The 21,916-nt window shown below is 36.1% G+C and overlaps 1 protein-coding gene across 3 annotated transcripts in view; it reads left to right on the top strand.

The window, feature by feature from the left end:
- Positions 1-21,583, top strand: part of KCNH8 (potassium voltage-gated channel subfamily H member 8) — a 221,496-nt gene extending 199,913 nt beyond the window's left edge. For all 3 annotated transcript variants that reach the window (XM_072412427.1, XM_072412426.1, XM_072412425.1), the window contains 3 exons: positions 3,288-3,394; positions 10,529-10,608; positions 17,257-21,583. In XM_072412427.1, coding sequence (XP_072268528.1) covers positions 3,288-3,394; positions 10,529-10,608; positions 17,257-17,976 — 907 coding nt within the window. In that variant the 3' untranslated portion in view covers positions 17,977-21,583. The remainder of the gene's footprint in view (positions 1-3,287; positions 3,395-10,528; positions 10,609-17,256) is intronic.
- The last annotated feature ends 333 nt before the right edge of the window (positions 21,584-21,916 follow it).

Here is a 21,916-nt window from a genome sequence, read left to right as displayed (position 1 = left end):
TGTTGATGGCACACGTGAAATTCTAGCTGTTGGATAATTATAGAAATAGTTTAATTGTCCAGGGTTACTTCAATTTACACTATTGGGTGCATTTTTCTTTGCTTTTTAATTTTTTTTTTTTTACATCAGACACAGTGCCCCTGATTCATCATTGAAATCCGCGATCGCGGGAAGCGCGATAATACGCGCGACCCGCGATCGCGGATTACCGCGGTCCGGGACTCGGCTTTTCCGGTTGTTGAATAGCGCGATCGCGCGCGATTCCGGATCGCTAATACGAATGCGCGACCGATAATCCGATTTTGTTTGATGAATCAGGGGCAGTGTAAAATGTTATATTTAAATCTGACAAGTTCCTTTTAATTTTCCTTGCATTTACATATTAAAAAACACAAGGAATTAAACTCATTCACCAGCTGGAGCCTGATTCGGTTTTAAATGCAGCCTTTTTAGTCATAATAGATGTATGAAAGGCTCTTGCATCTAATAATAGTGCTATTTTATCTATTCTGCCCTTTTATTCCTCATGTCTTGACACACAGGAAATTGAGAGACTGACCTGGATCCTCTGCCTCAGGCGCTTATAAGTACCAGCCTCAAATGATTGACAACTTTCACAAATAAAAGGCAAAGCAAGAATGTCAACTAAACTAAAATAGACTCAGCATGGGGGACTCATTTGTCTCTGTATAAAATACATGTATCACAGTCAAGCAGCGTAGCTCCGGCTCACATGTGTGTTTTATGTGAGCTTCATCTGTAAATCCAGTATCGCAGATAATGGTACAAAACTGTCACTAACAAAAATGAATGTGTGCCTAAAATGATATCTAGTTATATTTAACATGCACACACAGCATACATGCATGTATAACAATACATAATTTGTCTCTGCTCACATGTATGTAAGGTTATAGTGACATATAAGCAAACTGTATTGTGCAAGCTGCAGTACATTATTTATGTGCCTCAGGCTTTAAAATAATTACATTGTCAGCAAGTCATGGAGCACATTCAGGCATGTAAGAGGATATTCTCAAATGTTCATGTGTGATGACCCCGGTAAAATAAAAGGTGCCTGCAGTCATTAACTTACCAATATTTTGTAATTGTGTACTAAAAGCTTATGGTTTATAGTACTACTAATATTAATAAACGTAACAAAATACCAACACTTAATTAGTAGCCTTCAATAAATTTTAAGGATGTATGAATTCATTGAGTAGTTTAATGGACATGTAAGTCAATGGGTTACAGAACTCCTGGATGAAATCTAGTGTATTTAATTTATTCTCAAGGATAAGTTATTTCTTATACAATACTAAGAGTGGGATTCATGGAAATCTTTGCAGGACATAAATCATATGTTCATACCTCTCCTGAGCAGACATAGTTACAAATAACTTACCAATAACTTAGGTCGTATATAGCTATAATTCAGTGTTTTCTCTGTCCAGCTCCTGCATTAGCCCTCATTGTCCGGTCTATTGGTTCCCAGCCAACTTCCCTGTGCTGTTCCAGTGTTTCTGTCTGTCTGTGGATATTCCTGTGTCACCTTTGCCTTCTGTTGCTTTCAGTGTCTCCTGTGTCCCCTATGTCTGCAGTGGCCCCTGTGTCACAGGTGTCTGTCTCCTGGATCCCTGGTAATTGACCCCTGTCATGTGACCTGACTACTCTTGCTTGCTGCCTGCCTCGACCCTGGCCTTCCTTGACTATCTTTCTTCTTTTTGATTTGGTACCATGTTTCATATTGACTACCTTGGTGTGCCCTGGGACTGCAACCTGGCAGTAATCAGCAGCACAACATGCTCACCATCAGAGGTTCTAGAGAAACCTGGTTACTGCTTAGACTCTGAGCCTTGGCTCTTCTCAGAGCTCACACCAGAGATTAGTTGTAAACTGGAATATTGTAGATCAAAAAATCATGTGAACCACCAAAGCATACAGTTACATTACTTGGTGACACTCCAAAAAGTCATAAAAGATTAAGGTTGCTGGACAACTGTTCACAACGACACATGGACTCCCCTGAATCAACAAGCTTTACACCTCAGCCAAGGATAATGGGAGGGGTAACAAAGAGCTCCAAATGGTCTCTATAGAAAAATATTGAATAGGAAACTCTAATAGATTTTAAACAAATTGACTATTTTTTAAATAAACATGACCAAAGAGTAGAGTTCTTACCCATGGGTGAATGGTAATGATCCAGGTTTACCCTTTCATCTAGTATATCCCAATGTTGGTGCCAATTTAATCTATGTACCTATGATGTGGCTGGGTAAAAATGAATAGCAATGCTCCACAGTCTGCAAATTAAGGTTGTCGCACATGCACAAAAATGTGTGGCTAAATGTGAATATGAAACTTCAAAATTCTGATTAGGATGAAAAGAGAAGAACTGAGCCAATATAAAAAAAATCTGATCTGGTTATTCTGTGGAGTTGACCCTATTACCCCTCTACCCACTTCAGTAAGTGAATATTTACTTTACCTAAAGTAATAATGAATGTTCACCTGGTGAATTTCCTGAAGGACTGCTTACTTAGTATGTATTAAAATGTCATTAGCTCAGAGCATCTGCTCTGCTTACTATTTGTTGGTCAGTGATTGCAAAAATATTAAGGAATAAAATATAGATCAACATGTCAGGCAACTAATATTTTCAAAAGGAATCTCACAGTGTATGCATAAAATTCATTTTCCAAGAGTAATGAATACTTGAAAGAGACTTTTAGCAGATGTGATAAATCGTTCATTACTAAGGGATTTCAAAAATGCTTGGGATCAGCATGCTTTTTTCAGGTTTCTCACCTCTTGGTCTACCTACCCTTTAATACAAACTGTAGTAGATTCATAGAAAAACATTACCAACAATAGTTTATGTCTCTAAGTTGAGTTGAAAATTGTTGAAAAACTGTAAAATCTCATACAGGTGTAAAAACAGTTCTACAAAAACATATTTGGTATAAAATGTATGGGATTTTGTAGAAAAGATGTTGTAAAAACTGTATACATTCCTATTTGTATTTGTGTTTTATTGTTTTTCATATATATACCTTTAATAATTAAATATTTTCCAGTGCTGACAAAAATTAAAAGTTAATTTAAAAAAAAATTGCACAGATATTTTTGGGTATTTGTTTAGGTTTTTTTGGTAAAAGTCCACTAATACAGCTATACTCACCATACTTATAGTTTATTAGTTAAATAATGTGAGGATTTTGCCCTACAGGTCTAAAATGCACTTAAGGTAATAAACAGTAATTATACTTTCAATTTAACAGAGTTGTTGACGGGATTGAAGATGATAATGGTAATGAAGAAGGTCAAGCATTCGACTTTGAAGCCTATCAACTGAGACAACAGGCAAGATTAAATCAAACCACAGCAGGTAAAGTAAAACAGTGGGGTTAGATAGATAGAATAACACTATGGCATTGTCTAAGTGATTTGGATACTCCTTGTTCTCAACCCAGTGCAGAAAAACTAGGCCCAGTAGTATTACAAATGCCTACAGAGGCAAAATGTATATGTATTGTGTTTGTTAACTAAGCTCTCTTTTTTTAAAAGGTGGGCCCATCAAAAAGATTTTATTTTAGTTTCAGGATAAAAGTAAGCATGTGGATTACTATTTTCGTTTTTGGTAAGACATAAAGTTTTTACTCCTCCTAATACAATGGGGAAAATAAGATGACATGTCAAAGGACACAGATCGGAACTCTTGTTGCTGTAAAAAAAATTTACATTTTTATTTCACTTAAAAATGTGTAATATTCTTAGCATCATTAGAAGCAACTAGTATGGCTTGCTGTTATTTCAGTAGTTTGATGTAATAACAAAAGTTTGTGCTTCAAAAATATAAAGCTTTGTACTATTGAGCTTTTGAAACTATGCCCAGGAAGATCGTAAAATGAGCAGGTTGATTGCAAGGCAACTTTGGCAGGTGCCTTAGGCTTTAGGCTCCCAGTACCCTAGAGAAATGCTTCTTACTTTAAAAACTTTATACTCTCTGAAAAGAGATCTGCTGCAATTCTTTTTTACTGATGTGAGAGGAAAAAGACACATGAGTACCATGGATTGCCTTTATAAGGTGAAAGACTGTCAACTTCAGCTTTTTGGGAGAAAGGGCCAGCAATCTGTCTGAATACATTAATAAATAATCTCATGGGAAATCAGTAACATGCCTTCTCTATTGCTCATAGCTGTCCTGGAGAGGGGATAAACCACTAGGCAGGGTGCATGGAGTGGTGCATGTGCCCATGTAAGATCTCGTCATACAACTGACAGCTACTGTATATGACATGAAGTATAAAAACAGACTAATATGATGTAAAACTAAAAGGACAGAATGTTGCCATTGGCAATTTTAGGAGCAGAGATTCAAGCCTTATTCCCCTAACTCTGTCAGCAGTGTGCCTCAAATCTTATGTGTGCTAGTGTGCAGGACGACCTGCAGGACGTACCAGAAGTACTGCTGGGCCCGATAAAAAATAACATTGGGTGGGCCTGGCTGCCAGCTAGTACTTTTATTTGCAGTTGGGGGTGCTAATTTAGCCTACACAATGTAGATAAGCCAGTCCTAGCATGCAATGTGCCACTGTGCCTTTAGAGTATAGGGCAGGGCATGTGCTTCAGGAAGATCCAGCTGGTTGCTTAATGTGTGAAGGAATCTCCTACGTCCATGCACTAACATTAGGTCATCTGACCAACCAAAACATATGGAGCTGATTTGTTATTAATTGTGGGCATTTATGTTTTTTACTGTCAATATTTATGGGGTACACTCAATGTTAACCATTAAAGCCTGCACTTAACATACTACCGCAATAAAAGCTACTAACTCCTGAACTCTGCATTACATGCTACTATCCCCTGAACTATGTTATACATGCTATTAACCCCTAAACTCTGCATTACATGCTACTAACCACTAAACTCTGCATTACACGCTACTAACCCCTAAACTCTGTGTTACATGCTACTAACCCCTAAACTCTGCGTTACATGCTACTAACCCCTAAACTCTGCGTTACATGCTATGCATTACATGCTACTAACCCCTAAACTCTGCGTTACATGCTACTAACCCCTGAACACTGCGTTACATGCTACTAACCCCTGAACTATGTGTTACATGTTACTAACCCCTGAACTCTGCGTTATACATCTGAGTTGAAGCTATCTATAACTGTGTGTGATTGTGTAATATCCGATTTTCTGTGGGTACAGACAGACATACACAGTAAGATTGTCTCAAAAGCGTACATTGCAGCCTTGTGACTGAGTCAGAATAAACCATTTGCCAAAATCAAATTATAGGTTTTGATGGAAGCCTTTAAAAACTTTAAAAAAAAAAAAGCAATAAAAAATCAATATGCTGCATTTAATTCACATGAAAATTATGTGGAAATTATGGCTAATAAGTAATGTATGACATTATACCGTGTTTCCCCGATGATAAGGCAGGGCCATCAAATAAGACAGCCCCCCCTTTTTAGGTAAAAATGAAAAATAAGCTTCTTCATGGGTAAATAAGGCATCCCCCTGAAAATAAGCCCTAGAGCATATTTTGGCCTTCAAAAAAAAATAAGACAGTGTCTTATCATCGGGGAAACAGGGTAGCAAATCTTTAGCATAGTCAAAATGGATTTCCCTACTGACATGCAATCAAACAGTGATTTTTTTTATGTAATATGACAGCTCATTGACCTGAATTTATCAACCAGCATAATTTACCACACAAGGGAAAATACCATTTGATATAATATTATATAGATCTGATTTAGGGATAGAATTACACTATTAAATAAATGGGTCACCAACATGAAAAATATTCTCCATTAACATAACAAATTGTTAAGCAGCTTATTTTTACCTTACCATGATTACCAAGATGCTTATCTTTTTTATTTTTTGGGGGGCAAAACAGGCTGTTTTATAGGGAGTGGTAAACACTAAATAGGGCTGAAATAGTATACTCCAAAGGTAGACCAACCATACACAAACATGTAGGAATTAAAGTGTACATGTAATAAAATGTTAACATAGGGTTTTGTTAATAGTAGAGAAGAGCCAATATGCTTACTTTTCCTGGAGAATATTCTGCTATATATGCTCAATTAAACTCTAATACTGGTGGGAACTTGTAGCTACACTTTATCCTGCAAAAGTTAGCATTCATATAGCCATATGAATTTAAATTTAAATTATTACTTATTATTATTATGATTAGGAATAAAGAAAGCTGTAATTGCTGAACCGAAAGTGCCAGGAAGTAAATCTTTTGGTATTTTTGATCAGGCAGGTCATTATTGCAGAAAGGTAAAGGCGATGTCCCCTCTGCGATAATCTGTCTGATATCACATGGGAGCCAATAATCCCAGCTTTCACTGTATGTGCCAGGACTGAATTAATTCATGCGCCTGCACGGGAGTTACATCATCCCGGCCAGGTAAATCAAGATGATGGAAGATCAGGATGCAAAAGAAAAAAAAAGGCAGAAAATGGTGGTGCCCTGCGACAAAAGGGGGACAGGTGAATATAACAGGTAAAATTCTCCTTTCAGTTGTTTCAGTTACACACTTCAAACAGGCATGCAGATAATTGTGTGACAATTAGTTGAACGCCTGAGCTGCATACTCATTCTAGGTCAATGATTATTATATATTATATGAATTTTTTTTATTATATGGGGTATAATAAGCAGAGAATTAGGAGACGCTGTTTTTAGAATGAGGTCAGAAATGCCAGCTTACGTAATCTTTTACTTTAGGTCCGCTGGCACAAGTGCCCCTAAGTCCATCATTCTTTTCTAACACTGGTGCCATCTATATCATATCCACATCATCTTGAGCCAATAGCTACTTGATTTTAGAACTGGCCAACAGCTGTTACAATCTTGTTGGTTCTACGGGTTACCCATGCACATGTGATATTCATTGTGAAATATAAACTGATCAGCAAATCAAGGAAGTAATATGGCATGATCTCAATCTGTTGTGACATCACTAAGATTCAGAACTCTGCATCTTGGATCCTGAGAATATGGAAACCTAATGGAAATGAAAAGGAAAAAGAGAGGTTACTTTTCATGTTTGATAATCTAGTGGAATGTGTCCCTATATTCTTTTCATATTAAGAGTTTTATCAAAGTTCTGCTTTAATTTAGCTTTTAGTTAACATTTGCATACATTCTTCTTCAACACTTCATACCATGTACTTGTTAGCAGTGGATGCACCCTATACAAATACATCATTTTGACATGTCTCCCACATTGTTCAACGGCTGTGTTTCCATGAAAAATGAATGTTCCTTCGCCACACATTTGTCACATCTTTGAGATGGCAAACCGGAGGGAGAGAGGTTCCTGCTGGCCTCAGCAGTTGTACAGAAAAGCCCCAGTACAGCTTTCACTGACCAGCAGCCTGAGTTCTGCCTGTATATTTCCAACATCAGTTTTTATTTTTTTTGTTCAGTCTTCTAATTATGTCCATTTTAACTATCAATATCCAGAAATGGCAGTCATTTATTATTAAAGTCTTTGGGTCAGATTTTCTGAGATCTTGTATTCTGCATTAAAGGAATGCACACAAAAGCATTTGTTAGTTTTTTGTTATTCTTGAAAAAGTAAGTTAAGAATCTTACCTGCCACTTCCAGCCCTGCAGATCGATCTTTTTTTAAGTTTAAAAAAAGTTTCACCACCTCTAAAAATTTCTTTATACTTTTGCCCAATTTCAAGCTCCTTTCTGGGGCTCAGAGCCATGTTTGATACTGGTCAGTCTCCTGGGAATATGATGTTTGAGTAGTTCCAGAAATTTCTAAGTGCAATTCTAGGTCATATGCTTGGTAGCTAAATAGGACATCTGACCTGCTTCATCTACCCAGCATTGTAATGTCCTCCTTTTCTTATCAAAAAAGATGTAAGTCAAATCAGCAAGTGAATAATAGCATGTGAATTTTACTAGAAAAGTGCAATTAAAAAACAAAAAAGGTAAAAACTGCAAATCCAAGACCTAAATGAGGGCTTCAGCCTTTGAACTTAGACAAGACATACTATGCAACCATGTATATTCTCCAATTTTTCCACCTGTCAGCTTGAGATATAATTATGCAATATTATATATATTAAATATTAATATGCAATATTCATATTTAACTATTCTTTCAATATTTTTTGCATACCCACAACAACTTACTTCAATGGTATGAAAGAAAGAATAGCAATTAACTCCATCATCATAATTTAAAATGATCTCCATGAAAAAAGGAAACATTTTCTTTTCTCTTTAAAATTACTAATAACTAAGCCACTTATCATTCACAGAACAAAAAAAATCATTATGAGGAATGTGAACTTCTAGGTCAATGTAAATTAAGCAAGAGTAAATTTGAGTTGTATTGAGCTGCCTCTAGCATTGCGATGACAATGGAGACAATGAAGAAAAGCAATAATTTCCTCTAGTATTTAGAGCAATGCCTTTTGGGAAAACATTTTCACAGTATGCTGTGCTTGTTCTAAAAGTGTCTCCTCAGCAACATATATACTGCAGCAATATATTGCCACGTCAAACCCCTCCCTATAACATGTTCATTAACTCAACTGCTGGCAAGTAACTCTGTTACCACCGTGTGATCTTTCCCGCTGTGTCCTTCTTATTGTTGATGTGTTGTTGTAATTGGAAAGCTGCAGCCTCTACGTCTGTTTCTGTCAACAATCTGAAAATAATTGGAGTATTTATTTATATAATCATCTGTCTGCCGTTTGCATGAGTAAATGTGTATGGGATTTCTGTCCTATATGTGAATAATATATAATTAGGTTAATTTTCAAAATTATTCATGTATGTAGATTGAATTGTTTGAAATGGGAAAAAAACTGTGATTTTTATTAACCTATAAAATGCAGTGAACCTGTGTTAATTTCAAAAATTTAATTATGTGAAAAGACTCTCTTTTGTTTTAATTCTCTTACGCATGATTGGATACTTAAAATGAACACATGTATACTTTATCACATAACGTGGTAAATCAGGTAAAGTTTCTCTCACACATGGGTTCAAGCTTCATTAAGTCAGACACCATCAGAGAAAAGTACCCCCTTCCCCTAGATATATGTATATTTTAAGACTATAGCCTGTAATCTAGATTCCATTCCTTGGACCCCACACATCATGAAGCTAGTGGGTGATTTGGCTTATCAACCTAAACCTTGGGTTAGCAGTTTTTGGGGAACCTATAATTTAAGGTGTATTTAAAGTGTACCTAAACTCAGAAAATTCACATTACATGAAAGGGTAGACAACCCTTTTATGCAAGGTAAAAATTCTGTTTGTTTAGGTTTTTTTTTTAGTGCAACACCCTTTTTTAAAAAAAAAAAAAAAAAAGGGTGCAGCACTGCCCTCTAATTCTAGATCGCATAGCCAATCGAGAATGAATGGGAGTGCAAAGCCTCTCGGGATACCTATGTCATGCATCCCGAGAGGCTCTTGGGTTCTCCTTCTGCACATGCCCAAGCATCTCGGGTATGTGCAGAGGGAGCATTTTCGTGAAAAGAGAAAATTTCATGCATGGGCAATGAGATTGGCAGTGAGGCAGTGAGATCGGCAGGTTTTTTTTCCAACCTACGTCACCTACATCACGACGGATCTGCATGGGGTGACGTAGGAAGAGGAACCAGGAAAAAAGAGGAGAAGATGGCACCGCCCAGTGCACTGGCTTGGAAACGATGCATTACGCGATGGAAGACACCTCGGGATGGATCGGATTACCCTGCCGGATTGAAGGTAAGCAGATTTTTTTTTTTCATTTTAGGCACTTCTAAGTTGAGTCTTATATAATCCTGTCCTAGGATGTTATGACTGCATTATTTTTTACACTTTTTTCTTAGTACCTTTGGTGGCAATGCTCAATCACTCACAGCTTGAGCCTTAATGTCTTATCTATAGCCCAGAACTGTTCGAGATATCGCTTGCTAAAAATGGAAATATTTATAGCTATTATATGTAATGTTTGGTTTTCATACAAAGAAGGGCATTGATGAGATTTACCCATTGGAGCTTACTTATTCTTAATTCTTTCAAAGGAAGAGGTAAACACCTGAATGTAAAATTAGGTTTTAGGAATGCTTTTATAACTACATATACAAATTACTAAGTCTTAAAACCTTATCTGATGCTTTCTATCAGCCACCAACCAAGAAATCTGAACTGACAAAACCCAGTGAAACTGACAAGGACAATAAGAAGGAACCAACATGTTTATTGCTGTCCTGTTAAAAAGTTGCTTAACTCTGCCACACCCAACAAAGTGTTGTCTGGAACGATAGTAGACCTGCTGCTCTTTAGTAGCATTTACAGATCTCCTTTTCACCCCACACTTTGATTGGAAAAACAGCATCTTAATGAGTTCTCTCTGTCACTTATGTCTCCCCTCCTATCCCCATGCTCCTTGCATTTTGTCTACAGCTGTTGTTTTATTTTGAATTACCTATTCAGTAAATTTAAACTTCTTTTTTATCTTTACAGACTTTTCTGATTTCAACCCAGCAATGCTTTTTATTACAGCAGAAGAAACCAAACAACAGATAACAAGACTCAATCATGAGGTATATAGAATTTCTTTGTAATTTTACTGTATTAAAAACACTTTTAGCTAAAATATTCATTATAAATTTGGTTTAATGTCTTTTATCATACAAGCAGTGTAATATATTTTTTTTAAATTTAGAATTTTTAAACTTGTTTTGAAATTTTTTTTTTCAATTTCAAATAAATCTAGGTATTTGGAATATATTCTATGAGAAAGTAAAAAGACATACAAACACACACACATACCAGTACATGCAAAAGCAGTCAATTTTATCCACAATCATGCTGTGTTGTGTTTTACTGAGCATTTTTGCATTTGCGATGTGAAACCAGCCTAAAATATTTACAATGTGATTTTACAAGGTAACAGTCAACTTTTGGGTTTCTCATAACTTCAAAAACTCTGTTCTAACTTCTATCTAGTTAACTTTTTTAGGCTTTTTTACCTGTTTTTTTCTTTTTGACTCTAGTTGCATTCTTTATAAAAAAAATGACAATTCCAAGAGGGATACTGAAATTTTCTGGCAAAGTCAGAAATCTGAAACAGAAATATCATCTTTAAATTCTGCTGTATAGAAACCAGATTCAAAAACTGAATTATTAATATTGGGTGAACAGCCCCTATAATCCATGCCTCTGTAGCAACCTACAGAAAGTAGGGTTTAGAATTGGCTAGACTTGAAAGCACAATAGAGTAGGCAAATTTTGGAAGAAAGGTCAATGATTATTAGATGTTATTTATGAATACAGATTAAAACCCAAACCCAACCAAATTGTTGATTGTTAACCCAGCTCTTTAATATCCAAGACATTTGCAGTAGATATCTCCTAAAGATAGAGGCTTTTATGCTACACAATAAACTTGATTTATTAAAGCTCTCCAGACCTGGAGAAAATAGACTATGATGGAAGAACACGGGTCAACCAGCAAACAAGGAATAGATTTCTTAAAAATCATTTTCTATTGCCTGACAAATAATTAAATTCCCAGATCAGATCTAGCTTTGCTGGATCACCAGGGTTTATCTATCTATTTATTCTATCTATTTATTTATCTATCATCCCCAGTCTTGGGGAGCTTTAATAATGGGGCCCAATATATCTATTGTGACAGATATATTGGTGTGTTTGTGTAGATTGCACAGTGCACCAGTTATTTCCCATAACCCCAAAAATTTACTAACCAGTTTGTATGCTCATCCAAGCATGCATTTGTGTATGACTGTAGTGGGAATATTAGAATGAAAGCTGCTCCCTGAGGAGAATTGACTGATATGACTAGTCTACATGCTTTGTTTAGGTCTGTGATATTTGTTGGTGCCATATATAAGGATGTGTCAGAAAAAAATACAAAATTGCAGCCCTTATGGCAGTTTCATGTGTATATCTCAAATATGAGTGTTGTTATTAGGAATTAGAAGATAGTATTAAGGTAAAAGAAAATACCTATCTCTCAAGTACTTTACTTGTGTGAGAGCAGCAGATATGCAGTTCATTTCAGGATGTATAGGGTTACAAAGCAGCACTTTGTTATGTTGTTGTGCTTCATCAGCAATGTGCTCTGACCTATTAATGTCTCAATATGGTCAGAACAAGAATGTAGGCATTTGTGGAGCAGTAGAATGAAGGCGGAAGCTGACACAGCTATTCTGTCTTGTAATCATTGAGAACATCAGGTGGTTATCCTCAAAGACCTCCTTGTCCAAGTGCCCATGCAGTTTAGAAGTGGTCTGGAAATCACAATGTTGCCTGCATAGAGTCACACATCCTTTGGCAGTTAAAGCAGTAAATATGTTTTTATTTATTTCTGTTTTAGCCTTGAGTTTCTAAATATTCAAAATATGGAATAAAGCCAAATGCAACTTGTTCCCTGTAAGGTTCAAAGTAAGCATAATTTTCAATTCCAGCTTTTGTGTTAATTAAAACACATAGTTCTTTGAAAAAAAGTCAGGCATTATGTATACTAACTTTATTCTTTTGCCAGGTGAACTTTTATTCACAAAAGAATTGTGTGTTAACATGATTTAATACTATATACCGTATTTTTCGGACTATAAGACGCTCCGGCCTATAAGACGCACCCAATTTTAAAGGAGAAAAACCTAGAAAAAAAAGATTCTGAACAAAATACTAAAAAATCACTCTGTGTCAATGTATCCCCTTCTAATCACTCTGACACAGAGTGATCAGAAGGGGATACATTGACACAGAGTGATTAGAAGGGGATACATTGACACAATGTATCCCCTTCTGATCACCCTGTGCCAAAAAATCATACTCACCCGATACCGCGATCCCGCGATGCTGTGGGCTTCTTCTTCTCCTCGCTCTCCTCCTGGCTGCAGCGCGTGTCTCCTCCTCCTCTGAGCGAGGAGAAGCCGACACGCATACCCCAGCGATCCCATAAGCAGGCTGATCCAGCCTGCTTATGAGATTGCGGGGGCACGGGTGTCGGCTTCTCCTGGCTCTCCTCCTGGCTGCAGCGCGTGTCTCCTCCTCTGAGAGAGGAGAAGCCGACATGCATACCCCCGCGATCCCATAAGCAGGCTGATCCAGCCTGCTTACCGGATCGCGAGGGCACGTGTGCCGGCTTCTCCTCGCTCAGAGGAGGAGGAGGGGACACGCGCTGAAGCCGGGAGGAGAGCGAGGAGAAGAAGAAGCCCACAGCATCGCGGGATCGCGGTATCGGGTGAGTATGATTTTTTTTAATTACCGGTATATTTAACATGTATTCGGTGTATAAGACGCACCCACTTTTCCCCCCCAGTTTTGGGGAAGAAAAAGTGCGTCTTATAGTCCGAAAAATACGGTAGCATGCGTTGATCAGGTCCAGCATCACTTCGGTCTTACCTCCATCCCCAGAAGTAAAGCCTGGGCTATTAGTATACATACAAATAGAGAGCAGAAGTATCTGTTTTGTAATAGGTATAGATGTTGCTGGTCTCATCTCTGCAAAATATTTGTTCATATTTTACAACCTGTAAACACAATTACCTTCTTCTAAGATTCTAAAAGATCCTGCGGTCAGGGCTGATTCCTAATTCCAGTGAAATAGAAAACATCAGTGCAGCATCCTTCTAGAAATTTGTTTATAATATTCGTTACATATGAATGGTGCATTGAGCACATTAGTTGAAACACTGTACATTTAATCCATTAAAGATAGTGCATATAAATGTGAATTTAAAAAGTTTAATCCATTGGAACTAATGTGAAACAACTGATTTGCATTATTCACCTCAGTGATAAATAATTTTAATTTGTGAATAAGGAACACAGTAAAGTCTTCTTCAGACTCATGTGCAGTATGAAACTTACATTTCAATTGTTATAAAAAATGTAAATATCTTCTACATTTTTAAAGGGTGTGTAATAATACAATGTATTATGGATGTCAGTTAATTATGGATGTGTTTTGCATTGGGGATTTTTATTGTTTTATTTTAATTTTGTTATATGTAATATAAGTATATATATATATATATATATATATATATATATGTATATACTACTATGACTATTATTATTACAAGTACTATTTTAGTGATGGCCTGTAGTGATACCATACTATTAAAAAATATAATTCAGTGCATTATGTTAGGATCTAGGTGTATATAAGTTAAATGGCAATTAAATTGGGAGACCAATGCTTTAAATTGTTACTAAAGAAAATATAAAATTTGAATTTAAATTTAAACTAAATTGTTACATTGAGCCTGATTTATTAAAGCTCTCCAAGACTGGAGAAGGTAGACAATTATGGATGAACCTGGGTGATTCAGCAAATCTGGAATAGATTAAAATTATTTGCTATTATTTGGCAAATGTTTTAAAGCCTAGACCAAATTTATTTCAGGTTTGCTTGATCACCTAGATTCACCCATAGTTTTTTCTTCAGTCTTGGAGAGCTATCAAGTCAAGCCAATTGCTTCCTCCTGTCCTAAAATCTATGTTCAGTTAGTCCCCATAAATGTCTTACACCTGTTTCTACAATTTTCTCAGGTCAGAATTTCTTCCTTTGCAGCCACCCCATTGTGCTGTAGATCACTATGCAAGGAATCATGTGACATGATTTGGTAGTTTTCATATAGGCAGGAAGCTGATATTGCAGCCACCTTGCTGTCCTGTAGTGTTTAGCCAGAAATAGTAAAAAAAAAATGGCTGCAAGCACAAACACCTTTTCAAAGTAAGAACACATGCAAAAAAGAACCATGCAGAACACATGCAAAGCAAGAAAACATGTTGGATAAATATTTGTGTGCCTGGTGTTCTTTATTCAATCTCATGGTAAGGAATAGTGGCTTAGGATGTCCTTTATTGCACATATATATGCAACTGGGTTGCTGGAGTCTGGTGCCATGCAACAGAATTATTATATATATTTAAAGAACTCTACCACATAAAAATATGCATGCTTTTGCAGACCTCCTGAACATGGCACCCTCAGGCTGATGGTGGCTTGCCTGGGGCTTAGACCTAGGTTATAGTGGGCCCCAGGCAGCTGCCCCTCTCATTTATATAACTGTTTCTGGTCTTATGCGCTTCTGATTTGTATCTCCCTCTAGCAAACAAAACCTAAACTTGCCTAAAGTGAGCAGAGCAAAACAAGTACCTTTGTATGAGCACCTTAAATCTCCAATTTGCACAACCCAGGGGCATTCCTTGAAATAGCTCATTTGCTCAAGAATGCAAGAAACACTCAATTCAGTTTGAAAACAAATGCCTGGTGCCCCCATAATCTTAATTTAAAATCTTTATTGAGATTTTTAATGACTGTTAAAATGTTATTTAAAGCATTTCTTTCAAGCCCACAAAATACCATTTTATTCATCTGTCAAATGAATATCAGAAATCAAATAGCTAAGCAATTATATTATTCAGACTAATTGGTGGCATTTGTAACTTCGAATGTCAGTAAATAATGTACCTGTCACATTATCTATGTATCTGACAGCTGAGTTTATGTTTATAATGAGGATATGCTGTCAAGACAGGGCAACATCATTCTTTACAAATTGGTCTATTTATTTTCTCTAGACTAGTGGCATTAAAGTGACCTAAATATTTTGCTTAAATAGAAAAAAATGTGCCCTGTTCTTTGATTAAGCAAATTTTTTTAGTGAAAAAGAACATTAAAGAAGACAAGGTATATGTTTAGGTATATAGGTAAACAGGTGGTTGCTTGTCCTTTACTGCACACTGGTAAATGGTAAATTAAGCCCTTTAAGTACAGTATATTGGTGAATTTGTATATAGTAATGGAAATAAAGTTAATAATTACAAATATGGAGGCCCCATGAGGTCAATGAAGTTCAAAAGTAGTATAAAAAATATCAGTAAATATGATATGTGTCACACTTACATCTTCCTCGCTAAAGCACAGACGCCTCTCTCCTGTGCATGCCTGCATTTCTGAGCCTGGGTGCGCCTGCTCTTCCAGATTTATTCAGTATCGCTCCTCTCGCTGGCCAATCAGGAAATAGCCTCTTAATCACCCTTGGCTATTTAGCTAGCTCAGACACAACACTCTGTTGAGCATTTCCTTTACACCTGTTGGATAATTCAGTGCTTTTCCTGTCCAGCTCCCGTGTTAACCCCTTGTTGCCCAAACTGTTGTTTCCCAGCCAATTCCCTTGTGCTGTTCTAGTGTTCCTCTCTGTATGTGGATATTCCTGTGTCACTTGTGCCTCCTGTTGCTTCCAGTGTCTCTTGTGTTTCCTGTGTCTGCGGTGGTCCCTGTGTCACCAGTGTCTGTTTCCTGGATCCCTGGTATTTGACCCCTGGCTTGTGACCTGACCTCGTTTGCTTGCTGCCTGCCTTGACCCCGGCCTTCCTTGACATCTTCTGCCTAATGATTTGGTACTGTTTTTCATCCTGCCTACCCTGGAGTGCCCAAGGATCGCAACCTGGCAGTAACCAGCAGCGCAACATCCTCACCACTAGAGGCTCTGGAAAATACCTGGTTACTGCTTAGACTCTGTACCTTGGCCCTTCTCAGGGCTAACACCACCTTTGTGCAAGCCATAGTGCACCCTGTCTCCCCAAGCCTGACAGTATTCTAAAGAAGGTCTATAAAAAATCAATAGGGAAACTAAACTGTTTGTAAAGGTTAGATTCATTGAAATACGTCATCAACAATTAGCAAAGCAATGCATCTTTTTAAAAATCCAAAGCCTGTGGCAACAAGTAACTTCGCTGCCTGCATTTAAGACTTCTGTAGCATATCATTTATTCTGATATTTGTATATACTACTTTCTTATCTCATTGTTCATGGGATATCCAACTATTTAGGATAATAAAACCACTATAGAAATATTCATTTATGTCAATAGGACAGTTCCACTACTAAAAGGAACAATAATGTATAATATTAGTTTAGGACACTGTATACAGCTAGCAAGAAAAACTGTAAAATTCCCATGAAAATAAATGAGATTGATTTTAAAGTGACCTATGAAAATACACTATAGCCAACCTTGAAGAATATATTGTGCACCATAACTGGTCAGTGAAAGGTATGCAGATATATGAAATGTTCGTTTATTTTGTAAAGATATATATTTTTGATTTTATATTTATTTGAATGTGATAATATCATGTTATGGACTGGCAAGCCTAAATCAACATACTGTATATACAAACTGTTTTTTTTGTTTTTTTTTAGGTCAGTACTTTAACCCACGAAGTATCCCAGCTCAGCAAAGATATGAAGATTGTCATGAATATATTAGAGAACCTGTTAGCTGCTCAAAGACCAATTGGGTATTATTCAACTTATGGTACAGTAATAGATGGAATGGGTACTACAATAGGTTCCCCAATGGATCAAATGCAAACTAGAATGACATGGACAACAAATCAAGCTTGCATAGAAAGGGAAGGTTCCCTGGTTGGAACTCCAACACAGCTATGTCAAGGTACTGTCGTTTCTGATTTGTGGAACATGGATCCTTCCAGTGTGGGAAGCAGCCCCCAAAGAAATGTATCAAATGTAGAAAATTCATTAGAAGGTGAATATTACTACACGTCAGGCCTTGGATATTCTCCATCACATTATCAAGTTATTCAGGCTGACCAATATTCTTATTTGAAGTGTACATCACCTCATTCGGACACCACATTAACTCCTCTGCAGTCTATCTCTGCAACTCTTTCTCCGTCTATGTGTTCATCATCTGACACTTCTCTGCAGCTTGTGCTGCCCAGTAGATCTGAAGAAGGTTTTAGCCAAGGAGCAATTAGTTCACTAAGCCTTGAAAATCTGCCAGGTTCTTGGGATGTAGAAGGGACAGGTGGAATCTCTGGACAGCCAACAGAAGAATACCCGCAAGACATTGTTACAAGTACAATAGATTTTAAAGATGACAAAGCCATAAATGTATAATGATAACTGATACGTAATATACAGCAAAAGCGGCAATGTGGTAACTCTTTATGCACGAGACTGCAATGACACATGGAAAAGTTTTCATTTCAGCTATTTGCGAAATATATTATTGAGAAATAATACAGAAAAGCACAGTACCTTAACATATTTATTTAGAAGTGTGGAAGGTGTGTTTTTGTTACTTATGTAAGCTATTGGTCTGTGTGCCAGGCTTTTTACTGCAGACTGAAGACCCTGAGGGTCAAAACAGCTGGGAGTCATATACAAAAGAACACATGACCACATATGTCATAGGGAGTTATTATATCACAAAGCAAAACGCTCTTTCCTGAGTGCCTGATTGTCATTTGCAAACAATAGCACTGTCAATGCTTGCTTCAGGTGACCATGATTCCTGCTGTCTATTTGTCAGTTCAGAGAAGACATAGGGACAATTATCGCTGCATGTCATCTCCTAGACAATCAACCAAACAGAGTTGGTAGATGGTGGGTTAGCCGTTGCACGTTATTTGTCATTTTAATGAAACCTCTTAATTTATTTATCAAAAAAAATGCTATTTTTATATTCTTGGTATGAAATATGTATTTAAACTATTTAAAATATTTATAACTAAATGTCTTTTTTGGGAAGAGCTTGCAGTTTTCAAGAAAAATGCACAATTCTTATGCATATTGAATTAAACGATTTATTATTCAGAAGAAAACAAAAGTGTACATAGTTAATATAATATCTCATTTGCATGTAAGTTGGATGAATGTATGCATCTGATACATTTAAGAGTATTTATAATTCTAAAATGGTTAGGTTTTGAAAATCATACCTATAGTATATAACATAAATAGTTAACATGGTACATTCATTGGATTTTATTTTAAGAAAGAAAGAATAGTTTTTATTTTGATCATATGTGACCATGTTTAACAGAAAAGAATAAATATTCACTATATCTCTTTTTTGAATTGCACAAAGGGAAAAATTAACATAAGTCCAGAAACTTTCCTTTTTCCCAAAATATCGCCAAAGCAAACATTTTACCCCTACAAGAAACAACTTTCTTTTTTTTGCAATTTAAACATTTACTTCTTATTAGTGTAGATGATATTTTCATTATTTCTGTTCTGCATTATTTATGTAGCTCTTTAGAAATTTGTTGTCATCAGACTTTGTAGAGTGTCATTTTTTTTTTTTGTTGATAATTAAGGAGAGAAAACATGAAAATAAAAAATGTTTTAACCAAAGACTAATTACCGTTGATGTCTGGATTTTGTGAAATAAATTTATCTCAATGTTTTATCATTATCTTAGAGCCTTTGCACCCAAATGAAATGTATTTTTTCTGCCTACCTCCGCCTCTAGCCAACCCCCTCATTTTTTTATACAGAAAATGTTTCCTAATATAGATTTTAAACACAGCAGCTGATTAAATACTGATTACATACAAATGGTAAGCACGTTAGGCTCATTGCTAGCTAGCTTCTGTGAGAAGGGTGTTTAATTGTAAATATAGAAAAGCAAGGCGTAAAGGGTTGTTCAGATCATTAGCTGACAGCCTAATTATTCTGAGAAAAGATGTATCAGTAGACTCTAAACAAGTTAACGCAGACATTCTTTTGATGAGGTTATGGGCCAGAATTCTTTGTGCTGGTTTCCTATGGCAATTAGATGATAGGTAAAGTTTGTGAGTAATACTGAGTTCTGGGTTAATCTTAAGGCCCCTCAATAGTTGGGCATGCCGTATATAGCTTCAGGGGAAGAATTTGAGGGGTCAACTTTTTTTTTTGGATATACTGATAGTGGCATTAATGCACTTAATGACATTAATTACTACAAACTCTGAATGGTGTTAATGTGATAATATAAAAAATGTATGTCTAATAAAGACCCCTCTATTTCATAGCAACTACAGAGGATTCATTGCTAGAAAATATTCCATAACAAAATCTAAGTATTACATAGAACACCATTTGTCAACCTTTATACCCTTTAAATAGTTTTAAGGTCCTGAGAAACCCATTAAAACCAGTGTTTTGGGGTCAGTGGTAAAAAAAGGCCTCTTCAATTAGTGGCCAGAGGAAAGACTTCCACCTTTACATGGTGGATAAAAAACAAATTTCTAGAAACCTAAAAACATCATTAGTCTCATGCAGGTGGCTCTACTAAAATATGTTGGGAGTCTGAACTATTTTGACATAGATCAACCAACCCTTAGCAACCTCTGGTGGAACTTTTGGTTGGCAATGGCTTACCTAGACACTTACAATCTCATATTGCCCTCAGATTGTCGTTCCAACATCAGTGAATATTCATTTATGATTAAAGCACAGCAGGGAACATTCAATTGATGTTGGTTGTGACCAAGTTTTGGTGAGTGAAATGAGGGTATACTACCACATGCAGGAATTACATGTCAGTTGGCTGTGGTTACCCATAGGCACACTCTGATTCATATTTAGTCTTTTGGTTCTTATTTCAGTGCAATGGCCAAATGTGGGGCAATGGTGGATGTTACATCAGATTATTCTTGTGTGGAGACATGATTACCCTAACTTTTTTGTATAAAAGTTTTTTTTTGTTTTATTCTTCTTTTAACCAAAAAAAGCAGAAATTGACACATGATATTTTTTTGGTTAGAAATGTTTCCCAATACCCTTTTTTTACCCTGTGATGTGCGTCAGTTTTTTTTTCCTCCCCATTGACTCAAACAAGAGCGTCAACTACCCCAGGAGGTCTGTGCATACCTTTACAGCTTCTCCATATTGCCTGCTTTAGCACTTACATTTGCTTTCCTATGAAAACAAGGTCAAGAACAAATACTATATTTGAATATGAGCAATAAAACTTTCAGATAAATGCGTTTCAATATTTAAATCCAGTCCCAAATATGCTAAACATATATACTTTAACTAATGAATCAATTAATAATACACTGTCCATTCTTTCTGCTAGGGCTTCCAAACAGGCAATTGGGCAAAAGATTAGAATGTAATTTTTTGTTTGTTTTTTTTTTTTTATTTTAGAATTTCAGTAGGCATACTATCTATATGTGTTATTAGAAAATGATTTATATATTTATTGTTTTCTTGTAGAATGTTATACACATTGTGCAAAAGTTGGCGAAAACGTATTTATAATTTCCTAAAAACAATTTTAATTGGTATGAACTAAAACAAGGTATATCCTATATGAATATTGTAAGAACTTATCATTAATAGGTGTAGAAAAGGCAATATCAGTAATATAGGTCTACTGGTTGTTTTGTATTTGTATTTATTTACCAAAACAGGTAAATTTTGTAGATATGTTGTTATATTTTTTTGCAGCCTTAAGAGTAATTGCAATAACACATACTGTAGACATTGCCCTACCTGTAGATTATGATGACTTTTTGTGGAAGAAAATGTGACCTATATGTTCATCCTGTATGGACAGGTAACAATTAAATAACTTTAAAGTAAATATATTAAAATGATTGTCTTCCTTTCTGTGATTTGTATTTTGTAATTTTCTGTTTTTCATCATTTTTAAATGCAGAGAGTTTAAATGATATTTAAGCGGACCTTGCACATGTAAAAAAATAAATAAAAATAAGACCTTAAGAAAAAACTTTTGTCCGCTCATAAAATGCAAGTATTCTATGTAACATTGAATGTTTTTCCCATTGCCAGGAGCCTATGAGGAATTTTTATTCTAAATGCCCCAATGTTTTTGGTTATTATAACACAACACTTCTATGCTGTTTTAATCTGACCCCAGTTTTGCACACCCTTCAAGAGTACAGGCAAGCTCCAGGCTCATTTTCAAGGCAAAGTAACAACAACTACATCAAAAACTGTGTATAATATAAATGTTAGATTTCCTTTTTATAACTGTGGTGATATTCGTGTTCCAATGGAGTATTGGTGTTTTGCAAGAATCCCTGGTGTGCTGAAGTTGGAT

The sequence above is a fragment of the Pyxicephalus adspersus genome, chromosome 5 (assembly GCF_032062135.1).
Source record: "Pyxicephalus adspersus chromosome 5, UCB_Pads_2.0, whole genome shotgun sequence".
Classification (NCBI taxonomy): Eukaryota; Metazoa; Chordata; class Amphibia; order Anura; family Pyxicephalidae; genus Pyxicephalus; species Pyxicephalus adspersus.
Note: the sequence above shows the minus strand (reverse complement) of the source record. Positions and strands in the feature narration are given on the sequence as shown.